Here is a 14,828-nt window from a genome sequence, read left to right as displayed (position 1 = left end):
GGTAGAAAAAAGGCAATATTTTTTCAAAGAAAAACTTTCGCCCCTCGTCAAACTATATTTCCAGCAGTTTCGCAAGGAATAAATTTATTGCGTAGGGATAGAGTTTTGCTGGTATGATCATTACAGTCTTTGGAAGTACGTGACACAAATCATACCGAGGATAAGAAAAAGCGTTCCATAAGAGACAAGGGCAGGTAAGCTATCTGAAGTATCTCCTACTTTGATATCGTATCTGCTGAAGCAGCGGCAGACGCCTCACAGCAAACATCGACCTGGGAGAGGCTTAATGCTTGCGATATACATACGGGATGATTAATTGTATCGTTAACATAATCTTTACAAACCACTCATGACACGTTGCAGAATTCTACATTTAGCGTTATAGTCCCAGATGCAGAAATTCTTTGCACAAGAAATCAAACTAATTATACGCATAAATCACATTTTTGATTTTTTTAGCTTTAAGACTACTTCCTTTACACCACAAATTCCTATTTACGAAGTGTAGCCAGTGAATCGTACGGCTATATTCACTAGGAACGAATTCTCAGGATGACATCAGTTTTGAGATTCGTGTTTCGGAAGTTTGCAACAACCTGCGATGGTGCTGCAGCAACATTCTAGCCTCAATGCGTATAAGGCGTTTTTTGTTGTGTGTGTGTGATTTTTGTTCAAATTCTGGTGTTTTACGAGCCGAAACCACGATGTGATGAGGCAACCGTAGTAGGGGACAGCGGATTAATTTTGGCCACCGGGGGTTTTTTGAACGTGCACATAAGCGTGTACGGCACACGGGTGTTCTCGCATTTCTCCCCCATCGAAATGCGGCCGCTGCGATCGGGATTGGTGTGTCGTTAAAAAAAAGAAAAGAAAGAAGCTGAACAACAGCGCATTTTCACCGCAAGTTTGACGGGGCTTGTATCAAAACTGGTGCCACACACGAAATTTCATCAGAAGCGGATGAGCCTTGTGAAGCGGACGAGCCTTGCGTTGCAGTATATCTGCTCAAGTAATTAGTTGAATACTGATTCAATTCAATTATGTTATTATTGAAGTGTGCGCATTGGCTTTCCTTTCAAGTAATGCATACATGTCCGAGTACCTCATAGCAATAAGTAGATTTTTGCCGACCTCCAGAGGCGACTTAAAAAAATGTATCTCTGTCAACATTAAAATAAAACATGCTAGTAGTATAATGCCGTGTTATTCCTCTACGGCATTGCCTTTGTGGGTATTCGAAAAACGAGCACACGGGCCTCGAATCTCTGTTTAAAACAATTAGGAAAAGAACTGCGGCTTCAGACGGGACGCCAGACGAAGTAGTGGACACACGCCGTGGTTCTCAATGGCTGTGGTGTGCGGCTGCTGAGCACGAGGTCGCGGGATCGAATCCCGGCCATGGCGGCCGCATTTTGATGGAGGCGAAATGCGAAAACACCCGTGTGCTTAGATTTAGGCGCACGTTAAAGAATCCTAGGTAGTCGAAATTTCTGGTGTCCTCCACTACGGTGTGCCTCATAATCAGAAAGTTCTTTTGGCACGTAAAACGCCATAATTTTTTTAACGAAGTAGTGGACGCGGCAGGCGGTATCTGGATGACGGGGAACACGCCTCCCAAATTTCCAAGCACTGAAGCAGCACGGTGACGCAATCATTCTTGTGTCCTGCTCCTCACTTATCATTTCTGAAGGGTCGGGGGTTCAATTCCCGGGGGTCACGGGTGGGCGCGATTGGCTCTTCCTAGGCAGTGTGACGCATCAGAAGCTGATCACAAGGACGCAACCATTCGAGGACTGCGGAATGGAAAGGCGATGCACAGCAGACCGAGATTCAAGCGATTGCGGCGAAACCTTAACGATGATAAATGGTCCATATGGACTTTGGACAAATGGACGCTTACACTCCGAGCGTTGAACAGGACCGGTCGCTTTTTAAAAATAAATTTAATGAATTGGTACAAAAACACATACCCCTGCGAGTTGTTCGGTATAACCATCGAGCAGCGTGGTTTAATGCATCCCTAAAACGTATCTTGAACAGGAAGAAGCGGCTCTTTCGCCAATATAAAAAAACGGTACACAATTCATAGCTGGCGTGTGTATCAGCAGGTTGCTTCACTGTTTAAAAACGCAGTCAAAGAAGCTAAACGCGTTTTCTTTTACAATACACCTCCATCTCTCCTGATTGAAAATACTAAAATTTTTGGAAAACTCTCAAGGGTTCCCAATGTAACACAATATCGTTAACTGAGTTAGATGACGGTGTTGTTCCGCAAGAAGAATGTTCTTCTGCACTCAATGAAGTGTTCTCGAAATCATTTTTGCATAACGCGTTGCCCTGTGCTTCTCTACCTGAAGTTGTTAAGATCAATTTTCCTCAGATCGAGCCATTGTTAATTGATTACGATATTGTCGTGAACTAGATTCGTAAGTTACAGATCTCGTCATCGTCACGAATAGACGATATTAATTCTAGGTTTTTGAAAAATACCGGAGTGTACTCATCCATAATTTTGTGCAACATCTTTTCGCAATCTAAAATCCTTTGGTAATCAGCACGATAGAATAAAGTCGGCAAGGTGGTTCCATTATTTAAGTCTGGCGTCGTGAATTCACCTTTAAGTTACAGGCCGATTTCTCTAACAAGTGTGCCATGCAAAATTCTAGAGCATATAATGTACTCTAATCTCGTCAACTTTCTAGAAACAAATTCGTTTTGTTCATCTCGTCAGTATGGGTTCCGTAAATTGTTTTTCTTTGGTACTAAATTTATTTCATTTAAACATCAAATCGGTGCCGCGTTGGATAATGGATTTCACATTGACACCATCTTCATAGACGTTTCTAAAGCATTTGATCTCGTCTCTAACGAATTACTTTCTCTAAAATTAAATACAATCAACATTGAGCGTAATATTATCTCATGGATTGAACGCTTCTTATCGAATAGAACACATTTTGTCTCAGCTAACAATTTGACTCTTCGCTTTGCCCTGCTTGCTTTTTCTGATTTATATTAATGATTTGCCTTAGTGTGTAGCGTCGTCCATAAGGTTATTTGGAGACGAATTGTGTCATTTACAGAGTAATATCATCAAATTCTTACAGTAAAACTACAGTCTGATCTAGACACGGTAATTAACTGGTGCGACACTTCGAAAATGTCACTTAACAGCCGAAAGTGCAAACTAATGAGGATTTCCCGCCATACTGCTTCTTCTAACTTATCCAACTATCGCTTGAAGAACTCTGTACGCGAAGAAGTCAGTTCCTATATATACTTAGGCGTCCATATAACATCTAATTTTTCCTGGCAAACACACATAATCCTCATCACTAACAATGCTAACCCTACGCTTGGTTACCTCCGTCGCAATTTCTCTATGGCACCCGCTAACTTAAAGCTACTTCTATACAAAACACTAATACGTCCTAAGCTTGAATATGCCTCTTCTGTATGGGAGCCCGGCTTGGATTACTTAGCAAATGCAATAGAGTCTATATAACATCGTAGAGCACGTTTCATTGTTACTAACTATTGTCGGACATGAAGCGTAACATCTATGAAGGCTACATTAAACCTCCCTCTGGCTACATTAAACCTCCCTCTCCTCTCATACCGTAGGAAGTTAGCACGCTTATCACAGCTGCAGAAAACTTATTATTACAATCCGGCATTAAACAGTGAACTTTCGTCCGAACCTGCATACATATAATCTTGAACTGACCATCACCATAAATTGGGCGTTGCACACTGTCGCACGAACCAATTTTTTTATTCATTTATTCCTAATACTACCATCGAATGGAATCATCTGCCGCCCTCAATTGTTAACATAAGCGATACGTCTGTTTTTAGAACTACTATTGAAGGATGCATTTGTTGATCCGCACTTTCAATTTTTTTTCAATATTATTATACCCTGTTATCTGCACATGCTATGTATTTTGATCCATTCCCTTCTTTAACGCCTTCGGGCATTGAATTAAGGTAAAATAAATAAATAAATAAATAAATAAATAAATAAATAAATAAATAAATAAATAATTGCGATGCGACGCATAAGCATCGGTCGTGTATTTGGGACACGGGACAACGCGGTACTCCAGCGTAGTATCAAACACGAACGTCGCATGGAAATCAATCGCTTTAACAGCCGCACGGCAATAATCGAGAGAAAAGAATCGGGGTGAACGTCGTAAGGTCAGAAACCGCTCGAGGAACACAACGTTTCGCAACAAAAACTGTATTATCACAGGAAATAAACAAAACGAACGGCCAGTAAAGTCAAAAAAGAATAGGTTGACAGTTACTAGGGATAGCAAGTTTCCAAAAAACACATGTCGCAGAGCTCACTTTATTTACTAGAAAGGAGGTCGAAAATTCGTTAAGCTGATGTGACACATTTTCTGAAGTGGCGAGGAGGATTCTCCGGTGCAGTGCACATTGTGCGATGAGGAACGTTAGGGTGCTCCTCTGATCGCACCGCACGTATCTGTATCTTCGAGCCAGATAGAGAACGCCATCTCTCCCTCTCGGAGGTAGCCGTCATTTTCCAGCGAGGCAATGTCTGTAGTAAACTGGAGGTGGAAGTGCGGCAATGAGGGGTCATCGCGGTTGCAGCAACAACGCTCGGCAGCGGGAGTCAACGCACGTCCAAAGGATAATCCTGAATACACCGCGTCCACGCTCCAGAAAGGCGGCCAACACTTGGAGTCCACCAGCATCCCGTTAAACTGGATCTTCAGAACCAGGTCAGCTGCACAACCGGCGTACTTCCAAACGGCAATGGTAAAGTACGTGTCCTCCATGTGCCGCACCGTAATCTCGGCAAACTGTTTTATGCCTTCCTGGCACTGAATGATTTCATCAAAGTTTTCTACGGTCAGCCAGTATGTCACGATCCCATCTTTTCTAATGCGCTTGGGTATCGACTGCGCACTGGTCAAATGCCGAACGTCACCGCGCCAAGTCTCACAACGGGCATTGACACGGCTGGAATCAGGCTTCGGGGAAGTTTGCCGCGAGTGTTCCAGGTGGGCTGAGTGTTCACGCTTTCGACGTATCTCATCTTGTTCCGAGCGCAACGACAGCGACCTCGACGTGCTGGCTTCTTCCAATGGATTTTGCTGAGACGTCCGCTGCTGCGACACGGTCGAGGAAATCGTGGCGGTGATTTGTTCCATCTCGGCCTTTAAATTCTGCTCGCATGCTCCGAGCTCGCGAGTGAACCTGGCTTCCTGGTTTCTGACTTGCTCTGTCAGCTCATTCAACTGACTCTGAATCACTGGCAGCAGCTGGTCGTGGTTGAGGCATCCCAGCATCGCTTTCATGTCTTCAAGGGCAGCGTTCACGTCTTCGAGTGTCATTGCTGCAGGTTGCGAGGACTCTGTGATCGCAGTAGAAACACCGGCACTGCATCCGGCCACGTAGTGCGTTGGCAGGTCTCTGTGCTGGACTCCCTCGCCGCATCGCAAACATTCCACGGTGTGAAATGTGCACTCGTTCTCGTAGTGTTCCAGCATGCGGTCCAAGGTGCCCGTGTACTCGCAGCCGTGCGCTTCGTTCCAGCAGTACACCTTAATGGAAATTAAAATATATAAATAACACATGTCAAAATTTTTGGCCGATAAACTATTTTTACTAAAGGCGCCTTCTATACGGGTCCCTTACATTTAGAACACATCTTTACATGAATTACGGTGTGAACCACCCTTATCGCCAGATTCTTTTGGGAAGCAAATATGCTCAAAATCAACAAGCAGTATCTGTCGCACTCTAAACATTAAAGATGCATCAAAGACGAATACTAGGTCAAAGTGAATCGCCTAATTATACTTCTAAATACCAAGACAGCTACTCTCAGACAAGAGTCAGCCTTGGTAAGCGAGAATCGAGGAAAAATACGCCCACTGTTCAACTATTCTTCCAGTTCCAAACGTATCTTCGAGGACAGCAGCATTCTTGTGCAGTGGAGACCGCCATCTCCTTTTCGCTTTCTCCTCAAATAGATGCTGTCACCGACTACGGGCAAAGATAGCGCTTAGAGTGCGGTTGCGAGGGAGTGGGGGGGAGTAGTTGAGGTTGACGAATAATGTCTAAAAGGAAAATTTTGCAGAAAGGGTAGTTTTTCAGAAGCAACACTATCTTTTAGAAGAATAACTAGTAAATTTATTTCGTAGTGGACCCAACCTCGTTTTTTGACGTTTCAGTGCAAATTTCAAGCAAAAGAAGAATGTTTGCATACAAAGTGATTACCTATCACTGAATTATCACTGAAATGAATAATTATTACCAGTTTCACTTTGAATTAGGCGGAGAAACGACAACCCAAAAACGTCAGTGTGACGTCGCACATTTCAATGTATTGCCTTTTTGTTATTTCTCTGTTATCTGTGACACTAAGAAATAAGTGAATACCGAGTTCCAACAGAATATTTCACATCAGCCTAGAGTCATTTAGTGACGACGAGCGAAACGAGAACAAGGTGAAAGCAGAAGCCAACGTTATAGGTGGGAACCAGAAAGAAAATACAGAATGATACCTTATCCATAAGTTAGAGACATTGCAACCAACAGGCATAAACGTTTCAAATGAGCTTTAGAATATATCCGGTAGGCTAAATTTGAAGCTATAGGCAACAACACTTAGTTTGGTTTCTTAGCGCTTTTTCTGCCTTTCCTTCCTTTCTTGTCTTTTTTTTTATTTTTCAGCCTGCGTGTCAGACGCCGTTGACACGCCGTATAACACGCGGGCGTTGACACGTGATTGGCTGACGGCCGGACCCCTGGCCTTGTGCACAGCACTCCTTCATTCTCAATTCCACACGCTAACACAGCTTCGCTGGTTGCCACACCCGCCCGCCTTACGCCCTCTCCCCTATATTTGAACCCCATCTACATATACGGTGGCGGGGGAAGCATAGGTCGCCTCGAAGCAGACGAGTCCACTTTTCGAAACGTTGGCTCCTGCTTTCGCCTTGTTCTCGTTTTGATCATCGTCTTGAATTTCCATCTCTTGCCTTCCCCGTGTTTTCCCTACAGTCAATTTGTGTTGCTCTATTGTGTTAGTTTTGATAGACGCTAAAGAGTAACATTTGGTGAGGGTGAAATTGGGTATTAATGTTCGGCGATGGTAAAGGGGCACTCTAATCGTTAGGCGTGCCCGTATGCCGCAGCGGAATTATCGGATTACTAATGCATAATTGCCTTCCCCCCCAAGAAACAGATAAATAAGTCACAGCAATTATTTCTTTGGTCCTCACCTTCACGGTGCTCGCTTTCCTGGCCGGGAATTCATAACCCACGCACTCCCCTTCTGCGAATGCATCTCGATCCAACGGACACTGGCCAACGCCCCCCTCGAGACTGGCTGCGTGGCAAGATTGGCACAGAGCGTGCGAGCACGGCAACAGCACCGTCCGTTTTGGGATCATGAGGCACAGGCCGCACACACGTGAACTGGGAACCTCGTCGACGAACCGCGTCGGTCGCCAGTTGACGCCGGAGACGACGTGGTCGCGAAAACGGTGCACCCGTCCTGGTCCGTGATCCGGCATGGCGGCGTCTTCGGGCACGAATGCTACGCCCACACGAGAGCGCGGTGGCCTTCTTTACCGAGCTTATCGCTGCTGAGCGGTGTCAGAAACTTTGCCGAGATAAGCGTCAAAGAGAGATAGAATGAGCTCTGCACGCACTATCGCGTAGAATGGCGAACTCTTATCGCAGTCCTGGCCTCCGCAACGCGGCGAGGAACAACTGCTTCGTTACCGTCGGCGACTGCTCTTCCACACATCTGCCGCCGATTCGGCAGCAGCGGATGCATATGCACTGGACTTGTTCCGTTGACACATACACTAACGCGTGGCGAAATATGGCGAAACGGCCCTCCGCGCCTTCTGCCGGCGCACCCATGTTGTCGAGACCGACGCTTCCACGCATGCGCGATCCTCCGTGACGGCAGGCGTGCATGTCTCCGCGCTTCCTCCTTGCGCGCCGGCGATAACGGGGTACATGTGGCCCTCCTACGATTGCCGCTGTGGCGGCTTCGGACGGCACGACTTCGTTGGCGTAAAGGAAATGAACGGTTCGTTTTCGTCTTAGCTGTCTCCATCTACAGAGCGCCTTGTCTGCCACGCTTTCTTGCTAGAGAACGCTCCGTTCGTAAAAAGCAGGCAAGAACGAAGCCTAGCCACGAGAAAGCGCAGAGCAAAAAAAAAAAAAAAACCAGATGACTCGTTGCGTTCGCGACCGAGGCGGCCGCTATGCGTCCGCGCCCGTGACTGGACAAAAAACTTGAAGGATGCTTAAGCTTCCTTTTTAAGAGTGGAGTGCGAGAGCATTCAAAGATGCCTGACTGCTCCTCACGCTTCCCGGCAACTGGAGCATATGTAATCCTTATGTTTACCTGGAAACGAGTGCGGCGAATGGCGAGCTTTGTGGCGGAACCGCGGGCTCTTGTGTGGTTCGCGGATAGATGGATGGATGGATGGATGTTATGAGTGTCCCCTATTGAACGGGGCGGTGGGTTGCGCCACCAAGCTCTTGCTACTATACTACTTAATATCCTACCTAGGTTAAACAATGAAAAAAAAAACACAATGAACTACCACGCCCAAATTTTCTCATCCCCTGTTGCGAACTGTACGATGCGACGGACACGAGCGCCAGCTGGCGTTAATGCAAGGAACCGGGTCGCCGCTCCGTGGCCTCCGAGATGCCCATCGCGCCAGCGCGTGCAAAATGGCGGACGCCGCGGCCGGCATGTGTGTGTGAAGGTGTTCGTTTGAGTTTTCGCGTAGCATCATTATGTTTTTCTGGTATAGTCGGAATCAGAATTTATTGTTAGAAGTTGGGTCACATTACGAGTATTTAGTATGCAAGAGGAGGTCCCATATTCAAAGACTGTATCGGGACCTCCTGTACAAGAACAGTTACGACAGTTGACATCTCAAAGCAACAGTAGCTTATAATAAGGTAGCATGCGAGGAACTGGAAATCAACGTTAACAGAACAAAATACAGAATTCATCACAAATCATAACAATGTTTAGCTTATCTCATGGTTGCAAGAAGAACTGTATGGGAAGAAAATACCAGTAGTTTATTTACAAGCACAAAAACAAACAAAAACGAAAAAAAACAGGAAAGAACGGACAAAAAACACGGTTATAGTAAATTTTCTATTTCGTCTGTCAATAATAAATGCATCTTAGTTCCCTTTTCAATAGGTGCAAATATCTTGTGTTTTTCGTACTGAGAGAAAGACTGTTCCATACTGATATCGAAGTGATTTCCACGATTTATTTATCGTAGTTAGTGCAGATGGTTGGTAAAAGAGAATTATTATTCCACGCGAATCTGGTGGTACTATGAATTGTCAGGTAAGATGGTGAAAATGTGATCGCTATAGTAGCTCATTATGTAGAAATGTCTAGAAAAAAATACATAGGCCGTATTTAGTGCGCCCAGAAATAGTGAGGATGTTATTCTCGTGTGAATGTTTGAATGCCCTATCTCCGCCCTGGAATGTGTGAATCTCCGCCCTGTGAATGTGTGAATGCCCTATCTCCGCCCTGGCAGATAGTCATGGTCTGTTCACCGCTGGATTCGACAAGATACTGACCTCTGCCATCGGTGACGTCAGCCTGGATGGTGCACTAATGCGAGTCATGACGCCGGCTCCGTTCAGTATAAAAGCCACACCGCAGCTTCATCGCTTCAGTGGGCAAGGCAGCAGCAATACAGGCCAGATGTTCAAACGCTGTCTCTTCTTCATGCAGGTATGTTACCTAAGAACGCTTATTGTTTTCGATCTGACAACCGCTTCTTATTGCTGATGCCTTGCCCACACGAATGTCTTTCTGCATATGCTTCTGTATGTGCTGATCTTGTTTACTGCATGAGCAGCCTCCTACTGAATGGCGATATTGAAACAAACCCGGGCCCTACAAAACGCTCCGCCACTCAAACAGATGATTCTGGCTCTATGAAACCTGTTCGCTCAGCTTCTTGCAGGGCAAAATAAGATAACCAAAGATATAGCCGACATGCGAAAATATATCGACGCTCGATTTGAGGCAATTGAAAAACGCATAGTTGATCTTGAGCAGCAGGCACCCACGTTTAGCAAAGCCCACTGCGATAACCTACAGAGCCAAATTCAGAAAATCTCATCCACTATTAACACACTTTCTTCCCAAAACGATGATTTAGAAAATCGTTCGCGTCGAACAACCTTATTCTTTATGGTCTAACTGAATCTGAGCATGACACTAATGAATTGCTGCAATCGCAAGTTAAGAACTTTTTTACTGACGTACTAAAGCTTGATTTTCCTCAAATTGAGCGATTGCATAGGCTTGGTAGACATAGAGGTGGGAGACCTCGCCCCATCATTATGAAGCTCCTAGATTTTCGCGAAAAGATTGGAGAGAGAGAGAGAGAGAGAGAATGAAGAGGAAAGGCAGGGAGGTTAACCAGATATGAGTCTCCGGTTTGCTACCCTACACTGGGGATGGGGGATAGGGGTTAGAAAGATGACAGAGAGGGAAACGAAAAAAAAAAACGAACGCGCACACATGGAGACACACACACAAAAGGCGTTCCAGTTAAAGTCGTTCACACAGGCCGGTAGATCGCAAGAAGCGCAAAAGCGCTTGCACGGCCTTCTTCTGTGACGGTAGGTCCTTTCGATGTTGCAGAATTCTTTTTTCGGATAGCGGTTGGTCGTCCAGTTGGTCTAGTTCCTGGCTGAGGCATGCCCTCTGTGGACTGTACTGCGGGCAGGTGCACAAAATATGGCCAATTGATTCTTCATGGCCGCAGTGGTGACAGGTTGGGGTGTCGGTCATCCCTATGCGGAAGGCATAGGCTTTAGTAAAGGCAACGCCCAACCAAAGTCGATATAAAAGCGTGGCGTCTCTACGGCGAAGCTGTGATGGCGCTCGAAGACTTAATGTTGGATCAAGTGAGTGCAGTCGCGGATTTCTTAAATGTGGCTCATTCCATTGCGACGCGGTGCACTGCCGAGCAAGTAGGCGGAGCTTCCGTGCAGCGTCAGTTCTAGAAAGAGGAATGGGGACGTGGCGCTCCTCAGTATGGGCTGAGCGGGCAGCGTGATCCGCCCGTTCATTGCCGACAATCCCGCAGTGACTTGGAAGCCACTGAAAGGTTATGTCGTGGCCTGCATCACTTATATGGTGTAATGTCTCTGTAATATGGAATATTAGTTGTTCGTGCGGTCCGCGTCGTAAAGGTGACAGTAGAGACTGCAGTGCCGCCTTCGAGTCACAGAATATTGTCCATTTGTGTGGCGGTTCATCACCAATGTGATGAAGAGCAGTAAAGAGCGCTGCGAGCTCTGCTGCTGTCGATGTTGTCGCGTGGGTCGTCTTAAATTTGATTGTTGTAGCTTTCGCTGGTATGACGATTGCCGCCGCGGAGCTGCTTGGAAGGACAGATCCATCAGTGTAAATATGCGTAGAGTCACGGTAGTTCTCGTACAAATATAGTAGCGTGAGCTGTCTAAGGGCTGGTGATGACAGATCAGCTTTTTTCGAGATACCAGGTATTGCGAAGTTGGTTTTCGGCTGAGCGAGGCACCATGGAGGGAACGAAGGTCTCGCAGCCGGAGTGAAACAAGCTGGCAATGATTCATCATATGCAGTTATCGTTTGGCTGAAAGATGTGTGTGGCCTGTCCGCTGGTAGAGAGGCTAAATGGTGACGAGGAGTCCTGGCTAGATGCCTTATATGGGTCCTGAGTACTTCAATTTCAATGTGGGTCTTGACAAGGTGGTCTCTAGCGATTGCTATCGTAGCCACTGTTGAAGCACTCTGAGGCAGGCCTAGACAGATCCGGAGCACTTGACCCTGAAGACTTTGTATAGTGCGTAGATTCGTTTTGCCTGTGTTGTTTATTGCTGGCAAGCTGTATCGCAGAAATCCCAGAAAAAGCACCCTGTACAGTTGCAACATGGCACTAGGCGACATTCCCCAGGTCTTTCCAGCGAAAAATTTGAACAGGTGGCATATGCCTGTCAACCGTTTTTTCACGTAAGATATGTGTGGGCTCCATGACAAGTCCCTGTCGATTATGACACCTAGAAACTTGTACGATCGGACCCGTCGTATTACTTGGCCATTTATCGTTACACTCTAGTTTGCCATGGGTTTGCGCGTAAATGGCACCAGTGCGCATTTCTCGGAGGAAATTTCGAGGCCTCGATTACGGAGGTAGACAGCAGTTTGTGTCGCGGCTTTCTGAATTCTCGCTCGCAGCTGTAGGCGTGTTACTGCAGATGTCCATATGCAGATGTCATCCGCGTACATTGATACCCTGACTGTGGTTGGCACGTGCTCAAGGAGAGCAATTAGTGTTAGATTAAATAACACGGGGCTAAGTACACCGCCCTGGGGGACGCCGCGGTAGCTATTATGTAGAGAAGTATGGCCTTCCTCGGTGCTTACAAAGAAGGATCGCATGGATAGATAGCTCCGTATCCATTGAAACATCCGACCACCCACTCCTACCTCTGCGAGAGCAGAGAGGATGGCTTCATGCGTAACGTTGTCATACGCCCCTTTAACGTCGAGGAATAAGGATGCGCAGAGACGCTTACGGCGTTTCTCATGTTGAATGTAGGTGACCAGGTCGACGACGTTATCGATCGATGATCGACCGCGTCGGAAGCCCGCCATGGCATCTGGATAGGTGTTGTGGTACTCCAAGTACCACTCCAGGCGTCCTAGGATCATCCTCTCCATTACTTTGCCCACACAGCTCGCCAAAGCGATCGGGCGATATGAGGAGAGCTCCAACGGCGACTTGCCAGGCTTCAGCAGTGGAACAAGGCGACTTGTCTTCCAGGTTGTTGGTAGCGTGCCATTTCTCCAAGATTCATTGTACACCTCAAGAAGAACCCCTCTCGCTCGCTCCCCCAGGTGACACAAAGCTCGGTAGGGAATTCCGTCAGGTCCTGGCGCTGATGTGCGGCTACACAAAGCTAATGCTGCCTTAAGTTCGTGGATCGAGAATGGTAGATCCAACCGGTGATCACGTGGTGGCGGACAGCTGCTCGAAGGCGATGGAATGTTGGTAGCTGTGAGTTGGCCGGATAATCTGGCGCAGAAATCCTCTGCCACGTCAATCTCCGATCTCTTTTGAGAGAGGGCAAGTGCCTTGAATGGGAATCGCTGTACGGGAAGTGTCCGCAGTCCGCGCACCGTTCTCCATAGTTGCGATAAAGGCTTGCGTGGATCTAGAGACTCACAGAAGGCAGCCCAACGTTGCGATTCGAGCTTGTCTAACCGGCGCTGTATCTTCTTTTGCGTGCACCTGGCGGTCCGTAGATCGTCCATTGTTTTCGTACGTCGGTATCTTCGTTCAGCACGTCGTCGGATTGCTCGAAGTCGTTCTAGTTCCACATCATAATCATTAAGTTTCGAGGAGCATGTTAGAGTACGCATAGTGTCTTGCACCACGCTCTTGATTGCCTCTTCCAAGTCGAAAGATGGATTGGCGTCGCAGTGTTCTTACATAATAGACTGCAATTTAGGCCAGTCCACTCTTTGGATCGTATCCCGTATTTTGGAAGCGGTCAATCCTCTGATCTTGATGTACGTGGGGATATGGTCGCTTCCGTGCATCTCTATGTCCGCAAACCACCCTGCATGTCTGACTAGGCTTCGTGAGACGAAAGCCAAGTCAAGACAGCTGCTGTACGTGGAGCCACGTAAGAACGTAGGACTTCCATCTATCAGCAGCCAAAGTTCATTACTGGAGGCGAAAGATACCAGAGCTCTGCCTCTTGCGTTGATGATCGGACTTCCCCAGAGTGTATGATGGGCGTTGAAATCTCCAGTGATGACCCAGGGATTGGAAGTTGAGGAAAGGATGTCTCGTAGTCTTTTGTAATCAAATCGACTTGACGGAGATAGGTAGGCGCCTACAAAAGTGAAGGCCAGATTCTTTTTCCTTACGTTTAGGCATATATATTGATTACTCTCATTAGGTGGTACAGGCTGATGAGTGTAGGTGAGGTCACGGAGAATGAACACCAAAACCTTACTGTTTTCATCAACAGCTGATGACATAAATGATTCATATCCAGAAAGCCTGATTTTGTTCAATAAGTTCGGCTCGCAAATGACGATAATGGGAAACATATTGGCGAACACGAAGCGACGGAAATCCGAAAGGCGCGCTCTGAGTCCGCGGGCATTCCACTGAAAAATAGCTGCTTGTCGGACCTCTTCCCTAAAAGACCGTGGCTGTGGAGCCATGATCTACTCAAAGGTTGCAAGCACCGGACTCAGAGCGTCCAGTACTTGAAGCGCACTTCTGGCAGACGGTGTGTGCATGTTGCTTAGCAGCACGCGAATGGCATTCATTAAAGGCCTAATAAGTGCTATCACTTGCTCATCTGTTTTCCGCGACCCCTCGGATACAGCACCTTGCTGTACTGGGGGCGGCTTCTTCTGCGGCTCTTCTGGCGGTCGTGTACGCGGAAGTGGCGGCCATTCCTTTGTGGAGAGAGATCTGGCAGTTTGCTCCCTTCCAACATTGGTGATCGGAGTGCTGGAAACGTCCGCTGATGATGATGCTTGACGAGGGGACTTTTCCTGAAAGCTTGATGTTTTCCGCCGTGAAGACCGTTGTCGGTGACGTCGTCTTCGCCGTACTTTCACAGCGGCCTCTTTGTGGGTAGAGTTGTCTCTCACCATTTGCTTAAGAATGGTGAACTCTTTCTTGATCTGGGGACAGTCTTTGGAAGAGGCGCAGTGATCACCTTGACAGTTAGGACACTTGAACGTGGTTGCGCTGCAG

At 46.9% G+C, this 14,828-nt stretch overlaps 2 protein-coding genes across 2 annotated transcripts in view; both read right to left on the bottom strand.

The window, feature by feature from the left end:
- The window catches only part of LOC139060956 (uncharacterized), a 278,066-nt gene that overhangs the window by 226,126 nt on the left and 37,112 nt on the right, over nucleotides 1-14,828 (bottom strand). The window lies entirely within an intron of this gene.
- LOC139046834 (uncharacterized) lies at nucleotides 4,231-7,927 on the bottom strand. Its single transcript, XM_070520747.1, has 2 exons — nucleotides 7,266-7,927; nucleotides 4,231-5,579 (listed from the first exon to the last, which is right to left on the bottom strand). Exons 1-2 carry the CDS (start codon nucleotides 7,557-7,559, stop codon nucleotides 4,464-4,466), a joined length of 1,410 nt encoding a protein of 469 aa, XP_070376848.1. The 5' UTR covers nucleotides 7,560-7,927; the 3' UTR covers nucleotides 4,231-4,463.

This window comes from Dermacentor albipictus, chromosome 6 (genome assembly GCF_038994185.2).
Source record: "Dermacentor albipictus isolate Rhodes 1998 colony chromosome 6, USDA_Dalb.pri_finalv2, whole genome shotgun sequence".
Taxonomy (NCBI): Eukaryota; Metazoa; Arthropoda; class Arachnida; order Ixodida; family Ixodidae; genus Dermacentor; species Dermacentor albipictus.
Note: the sequence above shows the minus strand (reverse complement) of the source record. Positions and strands in the feature narration are given on the sequence as shown.